The 21,972-nt window shown below is 51.9% G+C and overlaps 1 protein-coding gene across 1 annotated transcript in view; it reads right to left on the bottom strand.

The window, feature by feature from the left end:
- The window catches only part of STX1A (syntaxin 1A), a 69,391-nt gene extending 51,163 nt beyond the window's left edge, over window positions 1-18,228 (bottom strand). Inside the window, exon 1 of the mRNA XM_058817981.1 lies at window positions 18,170-18,228. Coding sequence (XP_058673964.1) covers window positions 18,170-18,199 — 30 coding nt within the window. The 5' untranslated portion in view covers window positions 18,200-18,228. The remainder of the gene's footprint in view (window positions 1-18,169) is intronic.
- Window positions 18,229-21,972: the final 3,744 nt, after the last annotated feature.

Genomic DNA, 21,972 nt, shown 5'->3' with positions numbered 1-21,972 from the left:
CGAGGGATGCTGTGATGGGAAACACAAGGAATGCTGTCATGGGAAAACACAAGGGATGTTGGACTGGGAAAACACGAGGGATGTTGCCATGGGAAAGCACAAGGAATATTGGACTGGGAAAACACAAGGAATGCTGGACTGGGAAAACACGAGGGATGCTGCCATGGGAAACACAAGGAATGTTGGACTGGGAAAGCACAATGAATGCTGGACTGGGAAAACAAGAGGGATTCTGTGATGGGAAAGCACGAGGGATGCTGCCATGGGAAACACAAGGAATGCTGCCACAGGAGAAAGCCTGGGCGATGCCATGATGGGAAAACATGAGGGATGCTGTCATGGGAAACATGAGGGATGCTGTCACAGGAAACACAAGGAATGCTGCCACGGGAGAAAGCAGGAGGGAAGCTGCAGTGGGAAACACGAGGAAAGTTGCACTAGGAAGTGAGAGATGCTGCAATGGGAAAAAAACATGAGGAATGCCATGTCAGGAGAACATAAGGGATGCCATGATGGTAAACACAAGGGATGCTGTGATGGGGAAATAAAAGGAGTGCTGCAGAGTGCAGGAAAGGTGGGAGCAAACAGATAAGACAGCAGAACTAGTAAAGTCACAGCAGGCAAATGAGGGGTTGTCCTTGTCTGCAGAAGCATGTGTGTCATTGTCACCAGAGATGAAAACACCTCCTGTCCCAGCAAGGCGGGGGCTGCAAGCTCTCAAGGGAAGGAAAAATTACAGTCCTGCACATAAGGAGACATTTAAAAGATTATCATCCAAAGCAGCTACACGACGGAGGGAAATGGAAAATTAACAGGTTGGGAAAGTTTCCTCTCACTCCATCTTTACAAGAGAGAAGAAGCCAGTAGAATGGAGATTTATTAAAACAGGACTGCCTCTGCTCATCTCATGATGATTGCAGTTACACACCACCCCATGGCCCCTCTGCACTCTGCAGAGAGACAGCCACTACAGACTCCAGTGAGAGCCCTCTTGCATGGAAATAAGCCAGATGAAATATCCATCCCACCCCCTAAAATTGTCTTTCCACCCTACAGTGACTGATTTGGGTGGTATCATCTGCAGACCTCAGCTTTCAGCCTTGCCACCACTTGTGGCACTTTTTGCCTGGGTAACTAATGGAATATATCACATGGACTCCATTTTCTTCATGGTGGAAAAAGGACATTCTTTATTCACATAACTCCTTTATATACAGTTTTACAGACCTCGTGTGGGACTCCCATTGGTCAGAAGCTTTCTTGTTAATTAATTACTGGTCAGTAACAAGTTGTTACCCTGTATTGATTGGTCACTTAAACTCTCAGTGTGTACATGCAGGGAAAGTTTGTGAGAGATACTTTTCATTTTTCTATCTAAGGTGTAAAAACAGTTTATACAGGTACAAGTTGTCTTTCACCCAGGAACAGATTGTTATGTTAATGAACTGCTCGCACCAGGATTGCTTTCACATGGGAACCTGCAAAGGGCCTGACAAGGCCAGCCTCTGATTTTAGGAGAGAATGCTTAATTTTATGAAGCCTTTCTTTATAATTTTTCTACCTTACTACAACAGTTAACTCACTCCCACATAGTTATCCCATTCACAGTTATCCAGAGCCTTTGTGATCAGAGAGCTCCCCCAATTCTGGTGAAAATCTCACCCTGACAAGGAAGAGGTGAGCTGCCTTTTCTCCAGGCTGAGCTGCCCCAGCTCCCTCAGCCCCTCCTGGTGCTCAAGACCCTTCCCCAGCTCTGTTCCCTTCTCTGGACATGCTCCAGCCCCTCAATGCCTTCCTGCCCCATGGTTTGAGGTGCCTCCGCAGTGCCCAGCCCAGGGGACAGTCACTGTCCTGGTGCCACTGTGTGCAGGGACAGGCTGGGGCTGCAGAGTCCCTGCAGCACGCACTGCCAGCTTTTCCCTGAAATTTTTTGTTTCTAAAATTCTGCAGTTTGCTCCCAGCAGGTGCACACAGCCTCTCCCATTCCCTTCAGCAGTGTCAGTGCAGCATGGAGAGCCAGAGCACAGCTCAGGCTTGGGCAGAGCTGGGTACAGGAGTACATCCAACCCTCCCACACCTCCCTGGAACCAGGGGCAGGGTTTGGCCACGGGCGCAGACATCTTTTATGAAAAATCATTTCCTTTGGATTTTTCCTCCTGAGAAGCTGGGAGGCCTCAGGAACAAAATGTAAACAATGATTATCTGCTGCTGTGGAATGCAACAGGTGCATCTGTGATTGGCCCATGTTGGATGTTTCTAATTAATGGCCAATCACAGTGAGCTGGCTGGGACTCTCTGTCCAAGCCACAAGCCTTTGTTATCATTCCTTCTTATTCTATTCTTAGCCAGCCTTCTGATGAAATTCTTTCTTCTATTCTTTTAGTATAGTTTTAATGTAATATATATCATAAAATAATAAATCAAGCCTAAATCAAACATGGAGTCAACATTCTCGTCTCTTCCCTCAACCTGAGACCCCTCTGAACATGGTCGGTCACATTTTAAATCCTTCCTGTGTGCCAGTGCCACCAGGCAGCCCAGTCCCTCCCCCTGGCCTGTGTCACCACTGCTCCAGCCTTGCTCCAAACCATCTGAGCACGGTGACAGCTGTCACTGTCCCAGCCCCAGTGCCACCCCTTCAGCCAGCACCAAGCCTGGCTGTAAGCTCAGCTCCACCTGGGACCAACAACTGCTTCCAGAGCAATGCCCACATGTGCTCCATTGCTCCCAGAGCACCCCAAGCATTCCCCCAGCACATGGCTTGAGGGCTCACCATCGAGGAGGTCACAAAAAACCATGTCCTAAAGCTAGGAAAGCATGGACAGAGCTTTGCTACAGACACACAAGTACCACCCGTGTTCACATTCCACTTACACATCACACATTCCTGCCAGCTTGGTGCTGTGCTTGATTTTAAGCACCAACAGCTCTGCAGCATCACACACTCTGGTGGGTGGTACTGAGAGCCCACTGGATGGGCAGTAACACACAGACCCCCACCTACACCCCCAGGATGCTGGAAAACGCCAACAGCCCCTGGAGAGACACACTGGGAGTGATGGAAGATGCACCTGCCAATGCAAACACCACCCTGGTGTTGCTATAGGACACGAAAGAACACGAGCTCACACCGCTGTTCTTGAGGTGAAGAAAAAAGGGAAGTTTATTTTCTGACTCCAACAATTATAGTTTTCCAATAGTGACAGTGGATTGGAGGGTGACAGTGCCACCTCTCCAATGACACTGGACAGACCAACAGTCCGTCAACCTTCTCTTCCTCCATAAAAGAATGCAAAACAATGAGTTATTTACAGAAAGCGTGTGAGAAAGTTCACTACAAGAACGTCAACATCAGAAGGCTTAGAAAATCTTAAAAAAACAGGGTGACATCCTGGATGTGTGTTTACAGGACAGGGATCTTTCTTCCCTCATCCTGCTAAGCCTCCCCACATCAGGGACAAGGACAAGGACATCCACACCACCCCCACATGGAGGTGACCTGTCCTGCCTGCAGCTCGTGCCACCTCACAATGCCCCCAACAGGATGGGCATCCACAGGAAGGAGTAAAGGAAAGGAGGATGGATCAGGGGATTCTGCTGGGTGACAAATGGGGCTTGACCTGGCCATGGGCACTGGCAGCACAGAAAGACAAATGTCTCCTGGGCTCACCCTCAGCAGTGTGGACAGAAGGACAGCGAGAGGATGTTCCCCCTCTGCTCTGAGTCACCCTGGAGCTGCCCCCAGCTCTGTCCCAGAGCAGGACAATGGTGTTGGACTGAGGGTGGAGTCAGGCTGGACATGGGGGAAAAATGTCAGACCAAAAGGGGCTGGCACAGGGTGCCCAGAGAAGCTGTCGTTTCCCCATCCCTGGAAGTGTCCAAAGCCAGGCTGGACAGGGCTTGGAGCAGCCTGGACCAGTCAAAGGTGTCCCAGCCCACGGCAGTGGGTGGAATTGGATGAGAAGCACCAGCCTTGTACAGAAAAACCTTCAACACAACCTCCCCACAAGCCTATCCAGTGGTTTTTGTTTTTTTTTTGCCATCATTCTGTCAGGGTCTCAATTTGCCAGAATTCTGAGCCCCTTTTTGAAGCCTGTGAGCAGAGTATTCCCACTGTTAATTTTAAATGAAGACTTGCACAGAAACCAGGAAGGCCAGTGACTGTCAGCAGAGGAAGAGCAGCAGGAGAGCAGTGTTCCTGCCAAGATGTTATTGTCCTTGTCACCTCTTGCTCGTCCCTTTCACATCCAAATCAGGCCTGCCTCATTGCACAGAGGATGCCACATCCCTGCCTGGTCCTATCTGGACCCTGCCATACCCAGAAACCCTGCAGGGAGGGGACCCAAGCCACACACAGCCTTGCCAGAGGCACCCATGCTTGAGGGTACAGCACTCCTGGGAGCACAGAGGCTGATGGACAGGCACAGAGATGTTATTTAGGGCAGGCACTGGACAGGGGGAGTGGCACAGAGCCCAGCCAGAAGCCCCATGAAGAGGAAATTACACAGATGGAGCCTGCTGGTCAGGAGGGCACATGTCACTTGTCACTCCGGGCTGGAGAAGGGCACCATCTGTGCAAGCCACGTCACTGGGAACACCCTCGGTGCCATCCTCACCCCTGTGTCAGGCACAGCATCCCATCCCACCCCACCACCCCAGCCCTGGGCCACACACAGCAGCCACATCCACTGATGGGTGCCTTGGACTGGAGCCAGAGGGGATGCCAGGCAGAGCAGCACTGATGGATCAGCTGCTCCTTGCAGCTCCCTCCACCCTGGCCCTCACTGCTCTACCCCAAGAGGTGTCCCCCCCATGATTAATTCTAATACAAAAGTAGCAAAGAGGCCAAAACTTTCAAAAAAGAAACAAACAAACAAAAAAAAAAACACAAAAAAAAAAAAAAAGAAGAAACATGTTTTGAAAGGAAACATAACAGTGTTTTGGCTTCATGCATCCCAGCTGTGAGCACCCCAGGTTTCTCAAGTCACATGGAAAGCTCCTGTCCCAGTCAAAACCACCTGCAGGTGCTGCTCAGCACAAGCAGCAAACAATTCCCTAGCCCGGTGTGACCGTGTTCACAGGGGCATTAAGATGAGGGAAGAGATGAGGCTCTGACTCCATGTTTCAGAAGGCTTGATTTATTATTTTTTATTATTTTATTATACATATTATATTAAAACTATACTATAAGAAGAAAAGCATTTCATCAGCATGCTAGCTAAGAATAGAAAAAGAAAGATAACAAAGGCTTTTGGCTTGGGCTCTCTGTCCAAGCCAGCTAATTGTGATTGGCCATTAATTAGAAACAACCACATGAGACCAATCACAGATGAACCTGTTGCATTCCACAGCAGCAGATAATCAATGTTTACATTTTGTTCCTGAGGCCTCTCAGGAGGAAAAATTCTAAGGAAAGGATTTTTCATGAAAATATGTCTGTGACAGCCTGGGAACACAATGTCAGGCACAGCATCCTCCCAGTGCCCCTCACCTCTGCCTCAGGCCCTGCCAGCCAGCACCAAGGACCCAGGGCTTGCAGGCTTCGTCCCCACACAGGGTGGATGAGGATAACCCTTCTTTTGCAAGGTGTTTATTTCTCCAGTCCACCAGAGGCTGGGCAGTGGCACCATGTGGGCCCTGACCTGGCAGCTGGGATGGCTCTGGGGGCTGCTGCCCTTCAGTGCCACCGAGCAGCAGGGCTGGGTGGGGAGGGCAGGGCACCCAGAGCTCCTCCAGTGTTGCCAGCTGGGGTCTGTGTACAAATCACCAACAGAACAGCACTGCTGGGAACTGCCTCGAGCTGTTTGATTTTCCAGCATCAGTCTCATTACATGGTGTAGGGGGATACAGTATGGGTAAATGAAGGTGGCATAGAATGTGATCTTATCCCCCAGTGAGTTGCAGCTGGACCAATTACTAAAGATTAGGAGCAGGCCTGATCTTAACAGGCCACACCTGTAGCCAATAAGAGAAGTGGTACAAAAGAGTGGATTGGTGGGATCTGGAGTCAGATGATGACTGCTGCAAGGACCAAGAGGAGTCAGTGCTTAGAGGAGATGACTGTGAGAAACATTGAGAAGGTATGCAACTATGAGGATGTGGAATCCTTGCACTATAATGATAATAGAACTCTTGATATATAAGACAACAACATGGTTATGACAATGGGAAGATGCCAGCAGCTCACATCCCAGGCAGCAGACAAAGAACTCAGTGTTACAACTCACTTTAAAAGTTTTTTGACAATCCCACAAAGCAAAAGCACATTGACAATAGCTCTATCCAAGCACTATAAGCACAGGTACCTTTGGTTAAACAATGCTTGCTTATTTCGAATACAATACCTGCTTGTGAGCCTTAAACACAATGCACAGAGCTCCATTATTAAGCTTCAAACTTCCTAATATCTTGCTAGATAAACTTTTCTGTAGCTTAGAGAGTTATTCTAGACAAGTGTTAATACACAGACCATTGTTCTATTTGTCTTTGCTTTCTACTTTTTAAATATTTTTTCTGCTGACCAATCTCACGGCTGCTGCTCAGCTCTAACCACAGTTCTGCTGTCTCTAAGGCCTGCCTCTTGCAGCTTTCCCAAAACCCTCTGATTTTGTGGATTCCCACACTCCAGCAGCTTTTGGAGCCTCACAGGCTTCACAGTGCCCTCCACAAGGGCCAAAATCCCAAGTGAAGGCAGAAGCAAACTGTGATACCATCCCTGACAAAGAGGAGCAGCAGATGGGAAGACATCCAGAGCCCTGGAGCATCCCGGCTCTATTTTGAGGTTTTGTAACCAGCACATGCTAACAAATTCATTCCAGCCCATTCCCTCTCCAAGCACTTTCTGAAAGAGGCAAAGGAGCACAGAACACCTGAAAAGAATTGGTGCTTGGTCTCCTGCAAACAGCAGAGGGGGCAGGGTGGACAGTGAGGGGCACAATCAGCTCTCTGTGACCCCAGCAGTGACACACACAGCCCCAGGTTCCTGTCCTCTCCTGGCAGGGCGGGCTGTGAGGGGCACAACTGTGGCAGACATCTTTTATGGAAATTCCTTTCCTTAGGATTTTTCCTCCTGAGAAGCTGGGAGGCCTCAGGAACAAAATGTAAACATTGATTATCTGCTGCTGTGGAATGCAACAGGTGCATCTGGGATTGGTCTCATGTGGTTGTTTTTAATTAATGGCCAATCACAGTCAGCTGGCTTGGACAGAGAGTCTGAGCCACAATCCTTTGTTATCATTCTTTGTTATTCTATTCTTAGTTTTAATGTAATGTATATCATAAAGCAATAAATCAAGCCTTCTAAAATATAGAGTCAGATCCTCATCTCTTCCCTCATCCAAAGAGCCCTATAAACACCGTCACACACAACCAGCTCTCTGTCACCCTAGCAGTGACACACACAGCCCCAGGCTCCTGTCCTCTCCTGTCAGGGTGCAGATGGGTCTGACCATGCCCAGGGAGCTGGTGCAGGCAGGGCAGAGGAACAACGGGGCTCAGTCCCTGCTGGGCACACCTGAACCCAACACAGCCCTCTGCCAAGGGCTGGCACATTTTCCTGGGAAACATCTGTGTCCAAAGAGGCAGCGAGCCCTTGCCTGCCTCCCACCCTAGCAGGACTCACAAAAGCAGCAGGGACAGGAGAAGCCAGCCCAGCTGCCATCCCCCCTCCCAGGGACCACCCAGTGAAGCACAGAAAGGGCTCATCCCTGAATGAGGAGGCTGCTGCACGCCTTCACTCCCAGGCTGCATCTGTTTGTTTGTATTTACCAACACCTCCGTGCTGCTCTGCCCGGCTGAAGAGATCCCAGCCATCTGGGCTTGGCTTGCTTTGTGAAATTATGTTCTTTTTGTGCCATGGCAGGGTGCACGGGCTGCTCCTGGGGCTGCCTCTGAGCAGCTGTGGGTCATGGCTGGGATTGTGTCCCCACACAGAGTGGCACATGGGTGTCACTGTCATATTTTCTGAAAAATCCTCTTTGCCCACGATTCTCCTCCTGGGAAGCTGAGAAGCCTCAGAGAAAAAAAAAAATGATCTGATTTTGCTTCTCCTGTTTTGCTGCTTTGGAATGTGGCTGGAGATTGTTTAACCAATATGTGAATTTTTTTTTCTTAATGACCAATCACAGCCAGCTGCGTCAGGACTCTGGAGAGCCACAAGTTTTCATTATCATTCTTGTTATGCCTTCTGAGGTATCCTTTCTCTGTTCTTTAGTATAGTTTCGATACAGCAAAATATATGATAGAACATATGATGTTATATCATATGACATAATATGATATTACATAATATAGTAATTATATTATATATTATATAATAGATGATATATGATATAATAGAAAATATAATAGGAAATATGATATATTATATAATATAATATGATATATAATATATATTGTAATATATCGTGTATATATAATGTGTGATATAATTATGCTATGATATATTATATTCTATATAATATATTGTATATGATATATAATATACTATATAATATATATAAAACATCATATAAATGATATAATATATAATGTATAATACCATATCATATAATACCATATCATATAATACCATATCATATAATAATAAATTAGCCTTCTAAGAACATGGGGTCAGATTCATCAATTCCTCCCTCGTCCTGGGGACCCTGCAAACTCAACACACAGGGGTTCAACACCCAGCAGCAGTCACCTTGTCCCCTATATCCAAACCCCCAAGGCCAGTGGCAATGACACTGAGAGCTGCCAGGGCAGCTCATTCTGGCATGCAGCTGTGCAAGGAAGGACAAGGTCACAACAACTCAGCAGCTCTGACATCTCAGCATCTCACAGAGCCCAAAGGACACACAGGAGAAGGTACAGATACTCAAATGTCACAGAGCCAAAGAATAAAGTAGGGATTTCTGAAGAGGCCTCAATTGGATCCAGCTTCGGCAGCACAACCCAAAATGGTCACAAAACGCACAACCGGTCATGGGGTCTCACACGTTTATAAGTTTTGGTCCATTTGCTTACTGTAGCTTTAGCCCATCCAGTCCCATCCTCCTTGTTTTTCTCTCTTCAGCCCACTTTATTTATGCTCCTGGGTCTGAGGTTCTGGATCATTTGTCCTTGGTCCCCAGCTAGAGCAGGAATTGTTTTGTCTCCCTGCTCTGTGCAGAGAGCTCACCATTCCCTATTATGAAGCCCAGACCCACACAGAAAAGCTCAAACCTGAGGCATCACCCTGAGCTCCTCACACTTCAGGGTTTGCTTTAGGCATCTCCAGCAGCCAAAAAAAGCCCTTCAAGCAGGGGTGAAGTCCTGTCACTGAAGGTTTCCAGGGAGGTGGTGCCAAGGCTGAGGATAAGGATAAGCACAGCCAGAGGGTGTGCTCCCAGGAGAGAGCCCTGAAGAGCTGAACCACCCAAAACCATGTCTTAAACCACCTCAGCCTTTTTTGCAGACCATATAATACAGCTGTGCACCAGGATAAATTGGCCATTCCATGGCACACAGGCCCCAAACTCAGCTGTGCCCTATTCCAGCAATAATCCAGCTGGTAGCCTGCCACCAGTGGTGCTCTCCAGGGATCAGGGCTGGGGCCAATCCCTCATCAATGACATGGACAAGGGGATCAAGGCACCCTCAGCAGAAGACACCAAGCTGGGGGAGATGCTGACCTGCTGGAGGGCAGGAGGGATCTAGACAGGCTGAGTCAATGGGCCAAGGCCAATTCTGTGACATTCAATAAGGCCAAATTCAACACTAGGGTATCAACAACCCCATGGAGTGCTCCAGGCTGGGGGCAGAGCCACTGAAAAGCTGGGAAAGGCCCTGGGGTGCTGGCCAGCAGTAGCTGAACATAGCCCATGTTGGGGGATAGAATATAAGAAAATAAAGATAGTGTAGAAAATAAGAAAATAAAGATAGTGTAGAGAGTAATCTCACCCCTAAGGAGCTGCAGCTGGGCCAATTATCAAAGATTAGGGGCAGGCCTGACTTTAACAGGCCACAGCTGTAACCAGTGAGAAGAAGATGCTATAAAAGAGTGGGGTGGCTGGTTGAAAAGGGAACTGGAGTCAGTTGGCTGCTTTGTGAGGAAGAAAGAGTCAGTGCTCTGAGGAGATGCCCACAAGAACTACCAAGAAGGTGTGAAACTTCTGTGATAAGGATTCAGCAGTATGGAACCCCTGCAGTAAGATGACAACAGGCCCAGGTGGGCAAGAGGCCAGTGGCACTTGGCTTGTATCAGACATAAAGTGTCACAGGACCAGGGCAGGGATTGTCCCCTATGCTGGACACTGCTGGGGCACCACAAATCTTGGGTCAGTTCCGGGCCCCTCACAACAAGGTGGTCATGGAGATGCTGGAGCATGTCCAGGGAAAGGAATGGAGCTGGGGAAGAGTCTGGAGCAGCTGAGGGAGCTGGGGGGGCTCAGCCTGGAGAAAAGGAGGCTCAGGGGTGACCTCACTGTCTACAATGCCCTGGCAGGAGGATGGAACCAGGTGGGGGTCAGGCTCTGCTCCCAGAGAACAAGGGACAGGACAAGAGGAAACAGCCTTAACTTGTGCCAGGGCAAATTCAGTTGGATACTGGGGAAAATTTCTCCATGGAAAGAAAGGGCTGTCCAGCCCAGCTGCAGGGCAGGGGTGGAATCATCATCCCTAAATGGATTTAACAGCTGTGTAGTTGTGGGACTTGGGGTTAGTGCTGGAGAAACATTGGATCTTAGAGGAGTTTTCTAACCTAAACAATTCTGTAATTCTAATATTCACCAAAACCAGCCCATACCTTCCCAGTAACAACTTTTTTTTTTTTTTTAATGAAAAAAAGTCTGAGGCACAGATGACTTCAGCATTCAGCAGCATCTGCATGAGTCAGGTGGTGTTTCCAATTTCCAGCACTAGCAGCACAAGGGAGAACATGACTTCCAAGAGTTTTGTCCTTAGGTGCTTGTTTGCATTCCTGCAAAACAATTCCCAGCCTCTGGCATAAAGTCCAAGCCTTTCATCAGAACCATGATCACTCTTAAGCTCAGTTTTAAAAGCAATCAGGTAAAATTCTCCTTAATTCTGAAGAGCAAGTGCCAGAGGTGACACCAGTCCTGGAGAGGGCAATGAGCTGAACTCTGAACTTGCTGACCTCCTCCTGTAGCTCTGAAACATGGACAGCATTATCACCTTCTGGAAAAGCACCCAGACTTTACAGCCAGCACTTTATAAATTTACAGTCATGGCTGGAGAATGATTTGCTTAAAAACAGACTTAAATAATCTGAAATTAATTTTTTAACATCCTCTAAGTGGCATCATCATGGTTACAGCTCCTGTGCAGACCAGAGCTGCCAGAGAAAAAATAAGGGAAGCCTCAGGCAGAGAAGGTGACAGGGACAGCACCACAATTCCAGTGGCTGTGGGATCAACACAGTCCACACAATGGTTACCCTGCAAACCCCACCACCTCACCTACAAACAGGCACTCATGGAATACTGATCTGGAATGGACCTTCAAGGATGCTCCAGTCCAACCCTCTGCCTGGGCAGGGACACCTTCACCAAACCAGGCTGCTCACGTGGTCATGAAAGCTCAATGACATTCCTTTGGTGCTCTTACCTAGACCCTGTAAAAGAACCTCAGCACCATCCAGGTGAGCCACTGATCTTCCCAAAAGGCAAAGGTCTTCTGGAAAACCAAAAAGTCATTTCATAGACAAAGCCAAGGTCTGACAGAACCTGATGGAAGACCAGAAATGGCAGAGAAAAAGGCAGAGCTCATACTGGAAAACCTGCAGCACACATCTGCAGAAGTACAGCAGCATGGAGTGGCCACAGAACAGTGAGCAGAAAACTTCATTTTTAGTTATTTCCCATGAAAAGAAACGTGGGTTTGCAAGTATTCCCTAGAATCTGGAAAACTGCACTGTTAACACAAAGTTCAGTCCTACCCTGCAGCAATATTTGATGCTGCACAGCCAGGTCTGTCCCCTGTGCTGGGCTGTATCCTGAGGGGCCTGTGGATGCCGGGGAAGGAGGAGGAACCTTCTCCTGTAGAAAGAACATGCTTGCCTAGGAGCAAATGAGCACAATTTGGGCAAGAGATCTGGAATTCTACCACCAGTCAGGAGCTGGTCTAGTGGAAGATATCCCAACCCAGGGCAATAGGGTTGGATGATATGGTTTTTTGAAGGTTCCTTGGCAACTGAGGGGAATCTTTTCTTGAGCCTGAGCTCTCCAGGGCTGCTGGAGCAGAAGAACTTCCTGATCTCCTCTGGATGTCCTCAAGCTTTTGGTCAGCAGATGTCCTGGGCTGCACTCACTACTTCCACCACTCCTGCAAGGGGAGAGCAGCTGCATCACTATGGAAAATACTCAGAGTATCACTGAAAAAGGGTGAAAGGTGTTTCAGAACATCTCTCATGTGGGATCTGAGCATCCTGAAGTCTGTCTGCTGTGTCAGCCCCATCCCTGGAAGTGTTCAAGGTCAGACTGGAAGAAGGCTCAGAGCAATCTGGTCTAGTGAAGGTGTTCATGCTCATGGTACCACATGGTTGGTGAAGGTCCTCTCCAAGCCAAACCACTCTGTGAGCCCATGACACACCCAATGCCACAGCCTGTCCCCTGCTCACAGCCATAAGTCTGCTCCCTGATTTGGGGGGCAAAAGCAGTGCCCACATTCTGTGACCGTGTTCACAGGGGTTTTTGGATGAGGGAAGAGACGAGGATTTGACTCCATGTTTCAGAAGGCTTGATTTATTATTTTATGATATATATTACAATAAAACTATCCTAAAAGAATAGAAGAAAAGGATCTCATCAGAAGGCTAGCTAAGAATAGAAAAGAAAGAATGATAACAAAGGTTTGTGGCTCGGGCTCTGTGTCCAAGCCAGCTGACTGCGATTGGCCATTAATTACAAAGATCCTACGTGGCCAATCTCAGATGCACCTGTTGCATTCCACAGCAGCAGATAACCATTGTTCACATTTTGTTCCTGAGGCCTCTCAGCTTCTCAGGAGGAAAAATCTTAAAGAAAGGATTTTTCATGAAAAGATGTCTGTGACACACATTCCCAAGAGCAGCCCTGGTTCTGGCCACTGCAGGCAGGGGCACAGGCAGAGGTACAGAGGTACAAGTAGCCTGTGACATTTTCCCCCTGCCCTCTCCCCTTCTTTCAGTTCAGCAAAACTTTCTACTCCTTGTGCTTCCACTGTTGCCTGGTTTCACGTTTTCCCTGAGCAAAGAGCCTCTCTGGCTCTGTGCCTGCTCTGCTCCTGACACAGCACTGCTCCATCTCCATTTCCCCTGCTGTCCTCTGCTTGCCCTCCCCTCCCCACCTCTCCTGCAGGATCATCCCATGGTGCAAGGACACTCTCCTGAGGCAGGTGTGCTCAGGTCACCTGGAGCCACCACAATCCCACACACTCTGTCTTCCTGCCCTTCCACCTGGGCTCACTCTCCTCCTTTTTTGCTAATATACATAATTTTCTGGAAGAAGCAATTTATCACAGTACTTAGCTTAATGAGCCTTACTGTACATGTTCTGCCTGTAGTGATAATTTTGCATATTTCCTGAGAAATCTTGTTAATGGCGAGATACATGGCAAAACAAACATTTGTACAGCTTCCGAGCAGCTCACACACAAAGACACTGGAATTAAAACAGTGGGAATGAGACTGAGCCCTTTTGGCTCCCTCCTCTCAGACACCCAGGGCACAGCTGATGTATCTGGCTGCACTTATCAGCACTCTTATCACCCTTATCACTCTCTGGTGCCCAGACTGACAGCAGGTCTCAGTGGGGCAAGAGTATTTCTGTGTTTAAGTTGATTTCAGTGGGACCACCAAACCCCCATGTACCAGACCTGAAGCTCCCCAACACATCCAAGGGACCCTGGGGCTCAGTGTCCCCTCTGAGCTCTGTCTGTCCCTCAAACCCTGTCCATCACTCCAGGCTGGGGACAAGATACACCACCCAGAGTGACCTAGAGCCTGGGCTTTGCCTGCAGCCATGTCTAAAGCACAGAAGGTTTTCCCAGTTTTTAGCTTGTCCTACCATGGTGTGCACCCACTGGTGAGAACAGTGTCCCTGTGGCACGGGGACACCCAGGACCCCTCAGTGCTGGGGAACACAAGAACATCCCACACAGGAGCATGTAGGAGCAGAAGAACATCTCACAGGAGCATGTAAGAGCACAAGAACATCCCACATGTGGGATCATAAGAATATCTCACACAGGAGCATGTAGGAACACAAGAACATCTCACACACACAGGAGCATGTAGGAACACAAGAAGATCATACTGGAGCATGCAGGAAGACAAGAACATCTCACACAGGAGCGTGTAGGAACACAACACTTCACACAGGAGCATGCAGGAGATGTAGGAACATCTCACACAGGAGTATGTAGGAATGTAAGAAGATCCCACACAGGAGCATGTAGGAACACAAGAGCATGCCACAGGAGCATGTAGGAACACAGGAACATCTCACACAGGAGCATGTAGGAATGCAAGAAGATCCCACACAGGAGCATGTAGGAACACAAGAATATCCTACACAGAAGCATGTAGGAACATGAGAACATCTCAGAGGAGCCTGTAGGAACACAAGAACATCTCACACACACACAGGATCGCATAGGAACACAAGAAGATCCCACACACAGGACCATGAAGGGGCACAAGAACATCTCACACTGGAGCATGTAGGAACACCCTACACAGGAGCATGTAGAGCTCATCTACATCACTCTGTCACCTTCCTCCTTGCCCAGCTGCCCAGCTGTCCCCAGCAGTGAAGGTCCAGCAGCATCTCACCCTCCTGCTCCAGGACCCCACAGGAGCAGGCACAGCAGCTTCCCTGCCTCAGTGCTTGTGGGATCAGGACTGCTGTAAGGGCAGCCATGATGTGTGACCTGCCAGGGCAGCTCTGCTCCTCCCCACCCCAAAATCCAGCATTTCAGTGATGCTAAAGCCCTCAAGCCGAGGCAGAACTGGGGACACAGCCACCGGCTGCCACCTGCCATGTGACAGCCCTACTCCCCAATGGCAGGGACACAGGACAGCTGAATTATACACAGGACAGCTGAATTATTCACGTGTGACCCTTCTGGATGAACAGAAGAGCTCAAAAGGGTTAACAAGGGAAAGGAAGATGGCATCTGAACCAGTGAATGTATTCATCTGCAAGGTCTGTAGGGACTTCTGCAGCCGGGGGGTTCTGGAAAAGATGGAGTCACACAAGACCTGACCTCTGCAAACAGCAACTGTGCTCGACTTCACATTCCTGCCCCCAGGAGAGAAAGCCTCAGTAGGAACAGGATGGAATGAAGAGGAAGGGATGGAGAGAGGTCAGGCTGTGAGTTCTGGGGCACTGCTGCAGATTTCACTGCCACAGGAGGGGACAGGGGGCACCCACAGAGCCCAACCTGGAACCCACCTCGCTTCCTCTCCCCTTTTATTTTTAACTCCCATCTCCCACTGCTCCCACTGGCAGGAGGCAGTGCTGGGAGCAGGGACTTGGCTGTCAGGAGTGAGGATTCAGCCAGCTGGGAAGGGCAGTGGCACGGCATAAACACACAAACATCACTGTAAAAATGCACACAAAACAGCTGTGGAGATGAACAACAGGCACAGGGGGTAAGTGCACCCCAAAAAATGGGCCCTGTCCATGGCTGGGGGTTGGAACTGGATGGTTTCTTCCAACATAAACCACTCTGTGATCCTGTAACACTGGCACATCTCCCTTGCTTCCTCCCACTCTCTAACACCATTCATAATTATTTTACCATTTGGACCTGTGTCACATCCTGGAAATCCCAGTGCCTCACTCAGACTGAGCTGTCAGCCCTATGGCATGATGCAGCACCACAGGACTCTCACAGCCCTGCATGTACACACCACCTCACCAGGGCTGCTTCTGGGGGTGCTGGGGAATGGGACCAGCTCCAGATTCACCCCAGATGGGCAGGAAACACCACTGACAGCCAGAGCTGTGACACCTGCACAGAAGCAGCTGTAAACAAAGCTCTGCTCAGCCTCATCCAAGGCATCCTGCACAGCCCATCCTCAGCAGCTCTCCTTCCACATGTTTTATCTAAGTTAAATTTCCTATCCCTGCTCCAGAGCAGATCTGGGGGCACTACTCCCACAAGGGCACTGAATAAGCTCCAGCAAGTCTGATCCAAACCAGAGCTGAGGCTCAGGAAAGAACTGGGATTAGCATTTTGAATATCAAGTACCATTTTAAAAATCCCATTAAGACATGGAGTTGCTGTTCTGTAGAGCAGTGACCGCCCTGCATCCCCTCCTCTGCTCCAACAATGCCAGCTCTTTTTTTATTAATCCTTCCTTTTTATCATCCCTGGCAGAATTTAAGCACTGTATTAACATGGGAGGAACCAACCCAGGCTATTAATGAGGCAGAGCAGAGAGGATACAAGTTCAAACGCTCCTGACTCTGTGTCCACTGCAGCATCTTGCTCCTCCCTGGTGTCTGCCAGCACCAAGGGTGTAAATCCACGCTGCCTCACTCACTGCAGTGCTGCCAGGGGGCACCCACTCATATTCGGGGTAACTGGATGCTCAAAAGCATTGCTCCATCCCCAGGAGTCCCCGGGAAGAATGCTGCACCCTCAGCATGAGGCTGATGAATAAGGAGCAGCAGCAGGAGCGAGGCGAAAACACATTTTATTTTTCTTGAGGCATATTTAAAGGAACAGAGAGATTTTAAAATACTCCATGGCATCACTTCTCAGCCAGCAACGGCTGCCAAAAGGACATTCATGAGGCTTCTTTTTACTATTATTATTAAAAAGCCTGCTTTCCAATCCCATTTCACAGCCTGTGCTGGTGGTGGAGACAGAGCCCCATGTTTGGGTGTTTTCCAGGCAGAGTGGGGAGGCAGCTCTTGGGGGAGCCTCTTCCTCCTCCAGAATCCACAGCACCCACAGCGAGCCCTGGGCATTCAGAGCTGCCCAGCTACCCCAAGAGCTGCCCATCGCCCCAAGAGCTGCCCATCACCCGCTCAACCCCTCGCTGGCATCACCCCAGCCCCATCCTCCGGGTGCTTTTCAGACCAAACCAAACTCGCAGCCAAGTGATGCTGGTGGCAGCTCTGATGCCCGACCAGACTGGGCACCACGGTGGTGCCCACTGCCCCTCACTCTATGGCAGAGTCCTCCCCACGGGACAGACCCCCTGCAATCCCAGGCAGCTCTGCAGCGCCAACCGTGAAGTAATTTTAAAAAATAATCCACCAAAAAAAAAAAAAAAAAAAAAAAAAAAAAAAAAAAAAAAGGAAAAAAGCCATACAAACAAGAAAAAGCACTAGCGGGAGGACCGGGGGTGGTACGGGCGAGGGCTGGAGCAGCACCCCGGGATTTCGGGCTGTGCCCCTCCGGCCACTGCCGCTGTGCCCAGGGCTCGGCCCCAGCGTGGGCAGCAGCCCCGAGGGTGCCGCAGGGGCCCGGGCATGGGCACCAGGGGCACCGGGGCTCCTTCCACCGATGCTCCGTGCGCGCAGCCGCCGCCGCCGCCTCCCACCGCCCGCGGCCCGGGCTCGGGGGGCTCGGGGACCTCGGGGCCTCCGCGGGGCACAGGGCCGGCCCCGGCCGCACACGGAGCCCGAGGCCTCCCCGCCAGGCCGGGTCACGGCGCCGGGGTCAGCGCGGTGCAGGCGCCCCCCCGGCCCCGCCGCAGCGGCTGCGCCGGAGGATGAGCACGCAAAACGGGAGGGGAGCGGGCGCGGCACGGTCCCGGGGAGCACGGCACGGCACGGTCACGGGGAGCACAGTACGGCACGGCACGGCCCCGCGGGCAGCCCCCGCCCGCTCCGCTACAAACACACGTCCGTATCCGCTCCTCCCAGCGGCGATGCTGCTCCGCCGCCGCGGCCCCGGCACCGCGCAGATCGCCGCTCGCAGCGCCCGAAGCCGGGCAGAACCGCAGCGGTGCGCGGCGTGCGGACGGCGCAGCCCGAGGAACCCCCCCACCCCTAACCCCGACATCCCGGCCGTGTCCGGGGGGCTCATCCCCTGCCGCCAGCCCCCGCCCAGCCCCCTCGCCGCCGCCGCTCAGGGCAGGGCGGCCCCCGCGCAGGGAGGGGGGCCCAGCCGGCTTCGGGCGGTGCCCGATGGGGGCAGAGGGCTGCCCGCATCCCCCTGAGCCCCGGGTGCGCCCCGCACTCACCGCGCGCAGCTCCCCGGTCCGGTCCTTCATCCTTGCCCCGCTGCCGCTGGGAACGGGCAGAGCGCGGGGAGGGGCGGGCGCCGAGCATGCGTGCGGCGCTGCGGAGAGGGGCGGGGGACACGGCGGGGACCCGGCCATGGCGGGGGGGACCGGCAGGGGGACCTGGCACAGGGACTCTCACATCTCAGACTGAGGGGAGGCGGCATGCGGGGTCTCACATCGCGGGGAGCCCACCGGAGGAGGGGATGGCACAGATGGCAAGGTCACGGCTGTGACAAGGGGATGTCACCGAGGGGGGGGGGGGTCGCGACCGAGGGAAAATGAGGTGTCACAGCTGCAGGTCACGCGCCCAGGGGACCTCAGACGTGGGGGAGTCTCGTCTATGGGAGGGGGTCTCGCTGGGAAGGGTCCACGCGAGAAGGTCGCAGCTGCAGGTTACACCCAAGGGACGTCACACTTGGGGGGGGCACAAGAGGCAGTCACATCTGGGGACAACATCGGGAGGGATCACACCTGGGGAGGTCATACCTGTGGACATCACATCGCCGTGCTCTTAAGGGTGTGGAGGGATGCACAGCAGGGCAGCCCCAAGAGCAGGGTCACCCCTGGGTGTCCCCGGGGCGGTGGCAGTGGTGCTGGGGCTCCTGCAGACAGCGAGGTTTGGTGGCACCAACAGGAGGGGCTGGCTCTGCCCCCCAGCCTGGGGACAAGCAGGACATGTTGGGGGTCCACCCTGAGGACCCCAAAACCAGCCGCGCAGGGAGCAGAGAAGTGCCAGCAGGGCTCACACAGACATTGCCAGTTTGCGGGATCTCCCACAGCCGGGGCCTGCAGGTTCCTGCACGTCCTGGAGCCATCGCATCCAGCCACGGGGCCACGGTTCCTGCAGTCCGGCAGTGTCCAGCATCCCTGGGGTGCCCGGGGCCGGGGTACTGGGGTACCCTGTGCAAAGGCTGCGGTCTCCCCCGCGGGTGTTACGGCCAAATCCAACGCAGCTCAGCCTGCATACAGCGCTACTCACGCCTCATGACCCGCACACCCCACACACCACCCCACACAACACCTCACTCACCGCGCATGGCTCCGCTCACCCCCCACAGCCCCGCTCACTGCGCACTGTCCCACAAACCACGCACGGACCCCCTTGCACAGCTCCACTCTACCCCATTCACCCCGCACTGTCCCGCACAGCCCCGCTCGCCCCACAGAACCCTGCTCCCCCTCAGTGCCCCGTTTTTCCCGCACAGCCCCGGTTAGGCCGCACATCCCCGGTTAGCCCTCACAGCCCCGGTAATCTCACTGCCCCTCTCTCCCCCAAAGGTGAACCCGGCCCGGGCTCCGAGCGCGCCTCTGGGACGCGGCGCCCCCTGGCGGCTCCAGGCAGAACCTGCGGAGTCGCTCTCCGGTACCCCGGGTACCCCCGGTAACCCCGACCGACACCCCCGGCACCCCCAGCACCTCTGGCACCTCCGGTACACCCGGTAACCCCGGCATCTCCGGTATCCCCAGCACCCCCGGTAACCCCGGTACCCTCGGTAGCCCCGGTACCCCCGGTATCCCGGAAACCCTAGCACCCCCGGCACCTCCGGTACCCCCGAGGCGGAGTTAGGGCTCCCTTCCCGCTCCTCCGGAAGAGCTCATCCCCCTGGGCCAGCACAACCCGATTACATCAGGGCCACCCCAATATTCCCATATTATCCCTTGTGTGTTCTTCCCCTAATTACTCATATCCATCCCTTTAGCACCTTTGCTTCCTCTCTAAAACATCCCTTTTATAAATCTAAAACATCCCCATAATAAACTCTGTGTCCTTGGGGTTTTCTTTAAAACATCCCCATAATAAAGTCTGTGCCCTTGGGCTTTCCTGGAGACCTTGAACCATCAGGGTCAAGGCTTCCTGCAGGGGAAGGGCCCATCTCCCTCCCAGAGATTTGAAACTCCTGCTCCCAGCCATACATGTATTAGCATGAAAACCAGCTCCGTGCATGCCAAGAAGTGGAACAGGGAACAGGATTTTTGGTCACCACCATCCAGGTGCCTTTAAAGAGCCCTGATGTCAAGGGATACCTGTGGGCACCTCAGCTGGGAGTGCAGGAGCAGGATCCCATTGTGCTGAGAGGTCTCAGTGGTGGAACTTCAGCACTGGGCACAGTTTAGGTGCTGGGCACAGCTCAGGTGCTGGGCACAGCTCAGGTGATGGCACAGCTCAGATGAAGGCACAGCTCAGGTGAAGGCACAGCATTTCTCCTGCTGGTGCTGCACTGATTTACTGACACAGACCTTGTTGCTGTGAATCACTCCAGTGCCAGGGATGGTCTCACTCATGGAAGGATGTACAAAGCCACCATCATACTGCAAGGGAAAGACCTTGTCTGGTGTCAGAGCAGCCCTCTAGTGCCCACCATGGGGTTTCACCTCCCCTGATACCTCTCAGCACCCTGTGGAGGGAAGAGGCTGTTCCCAAGATGGTTCCAACGTCCTACACTCTCTGTGCTCTGGCTCCTTGTGTCACATGCTCTCCAAGCTCAGCCTTCTGCAAGGCAAGCCTCTTCTGTGTGTCAGGATCTAACCCAAAGAGTTGAGACATGGCTGTGGGGTGATAGGTCTGCCAAGAGTCCTGGACATGCAGGGGCTCATGGAGAGGGTTACACAGCTCCTCACTTGTGCTACAGGCAACAGAGGCTTGCAAATCCAGGGAGCCAGAGGCACAGCTCGCTGGAACAGTGCCTGTGCCTGCTGCACTCAGTGTATGGATGGACTTTCAGGTGTTTAGGCAGCCTTTTAGGCAGCCCAGAAACCCAAAGACACATGAGGAATTACAGAGGTGCTTTGAGCAGAGTCTGCAGAGGATGGCTGGTGCAGCTGCAGCAGATCCAAGATCAATCCTGTCCTCAAGGACTTCTATCAGGAGAGACAGAACCACAACTGCCAATGGAAGAGTTCAGACACACACAAGGGGGTGCAGAATAAATCCTCAACAGAAGCACAGAGAAAAGCAAGTGCTGGGCTCAGGGTGAAGCTGACAGTGTGAACGTGATGGAAATCCAGAGTGCAGCCCTGAGCTGCAGCTTGGCTGTGAATCAGAAACCACCTGAAGCTGCTCATTCATTCATTTTCAGTCACTGCTGGCACTTCAGCGACACTATTCACTTTGGAGGGAAAAGACAGAGATCCTGGAAGAGCTGCTGGAAGTTATTTGTCGAGGATTAGGCTGGAAAGCCGTTCATGGAGGACCAGAGTCACAGAGCACATCAGTGCTGAGGGAGCCAGGGAGGCACTCTCTGTGCCAAGAACACAGGCTAAGTCCTGAGGCTTAGGAGGATCTGAGAGGCAAGGAAGGGATGAGGTGGATGGGCCACTCCACACCACCTCCCTGCAAGGGAGACTCACCCCTCATCCCACTCAATGCCCACAGGGAGATGCCAGGGAGGGCAGGAACAGCACAGGGAAAGGTCCATATGATCATAGTCGCAAGTAGATCCAGCTGGAGGTTCCCTCTCCCTGCCTGAGAGAAGCAGGTATGTCAGTGCCAATTGCTCAAATGCTTGTCTCCATGCCAACAGACATTAAAAGTTGCTTTTGGACAGCTAGCACAGGCTGCAATCTCATTTGTCCAAGGATGGAAAGATGCTGCACCAGGGTCTTTCCAGGGACAGGACTCCTGTCCCCACTCAGCAAACAGGGAGATGATGTTGGGAGTGCCATGACTTGGAGAAGCTGAGGGAAGGCACTCAGAAAGGCATTGGATGGGGGTGGAAAATTGGGAAGAGCCATGCGCTGTGGCTGAAAAAGTCAAAATGGGA

The sequence above is a fragment of the Ammospiza caudacuta genome, chromosome 20 (assembly GCF_027887145.1).
Source record: "Ammospiza caudacuta isolate bAmmCau1 chromosome 20, bAmmCau1.pri, whole genome shotgun sequence".
NCBI lineage: Eukaryota > Metazoa > Chordata > Aves > Passeriformes > Passerellidae > Ammospiza > Ammospiza caudacuta.
Note: the sequence above shows the minus strand (reverse complement) of the source record. Positions and strands in the feature narration are given on the sequence as shown.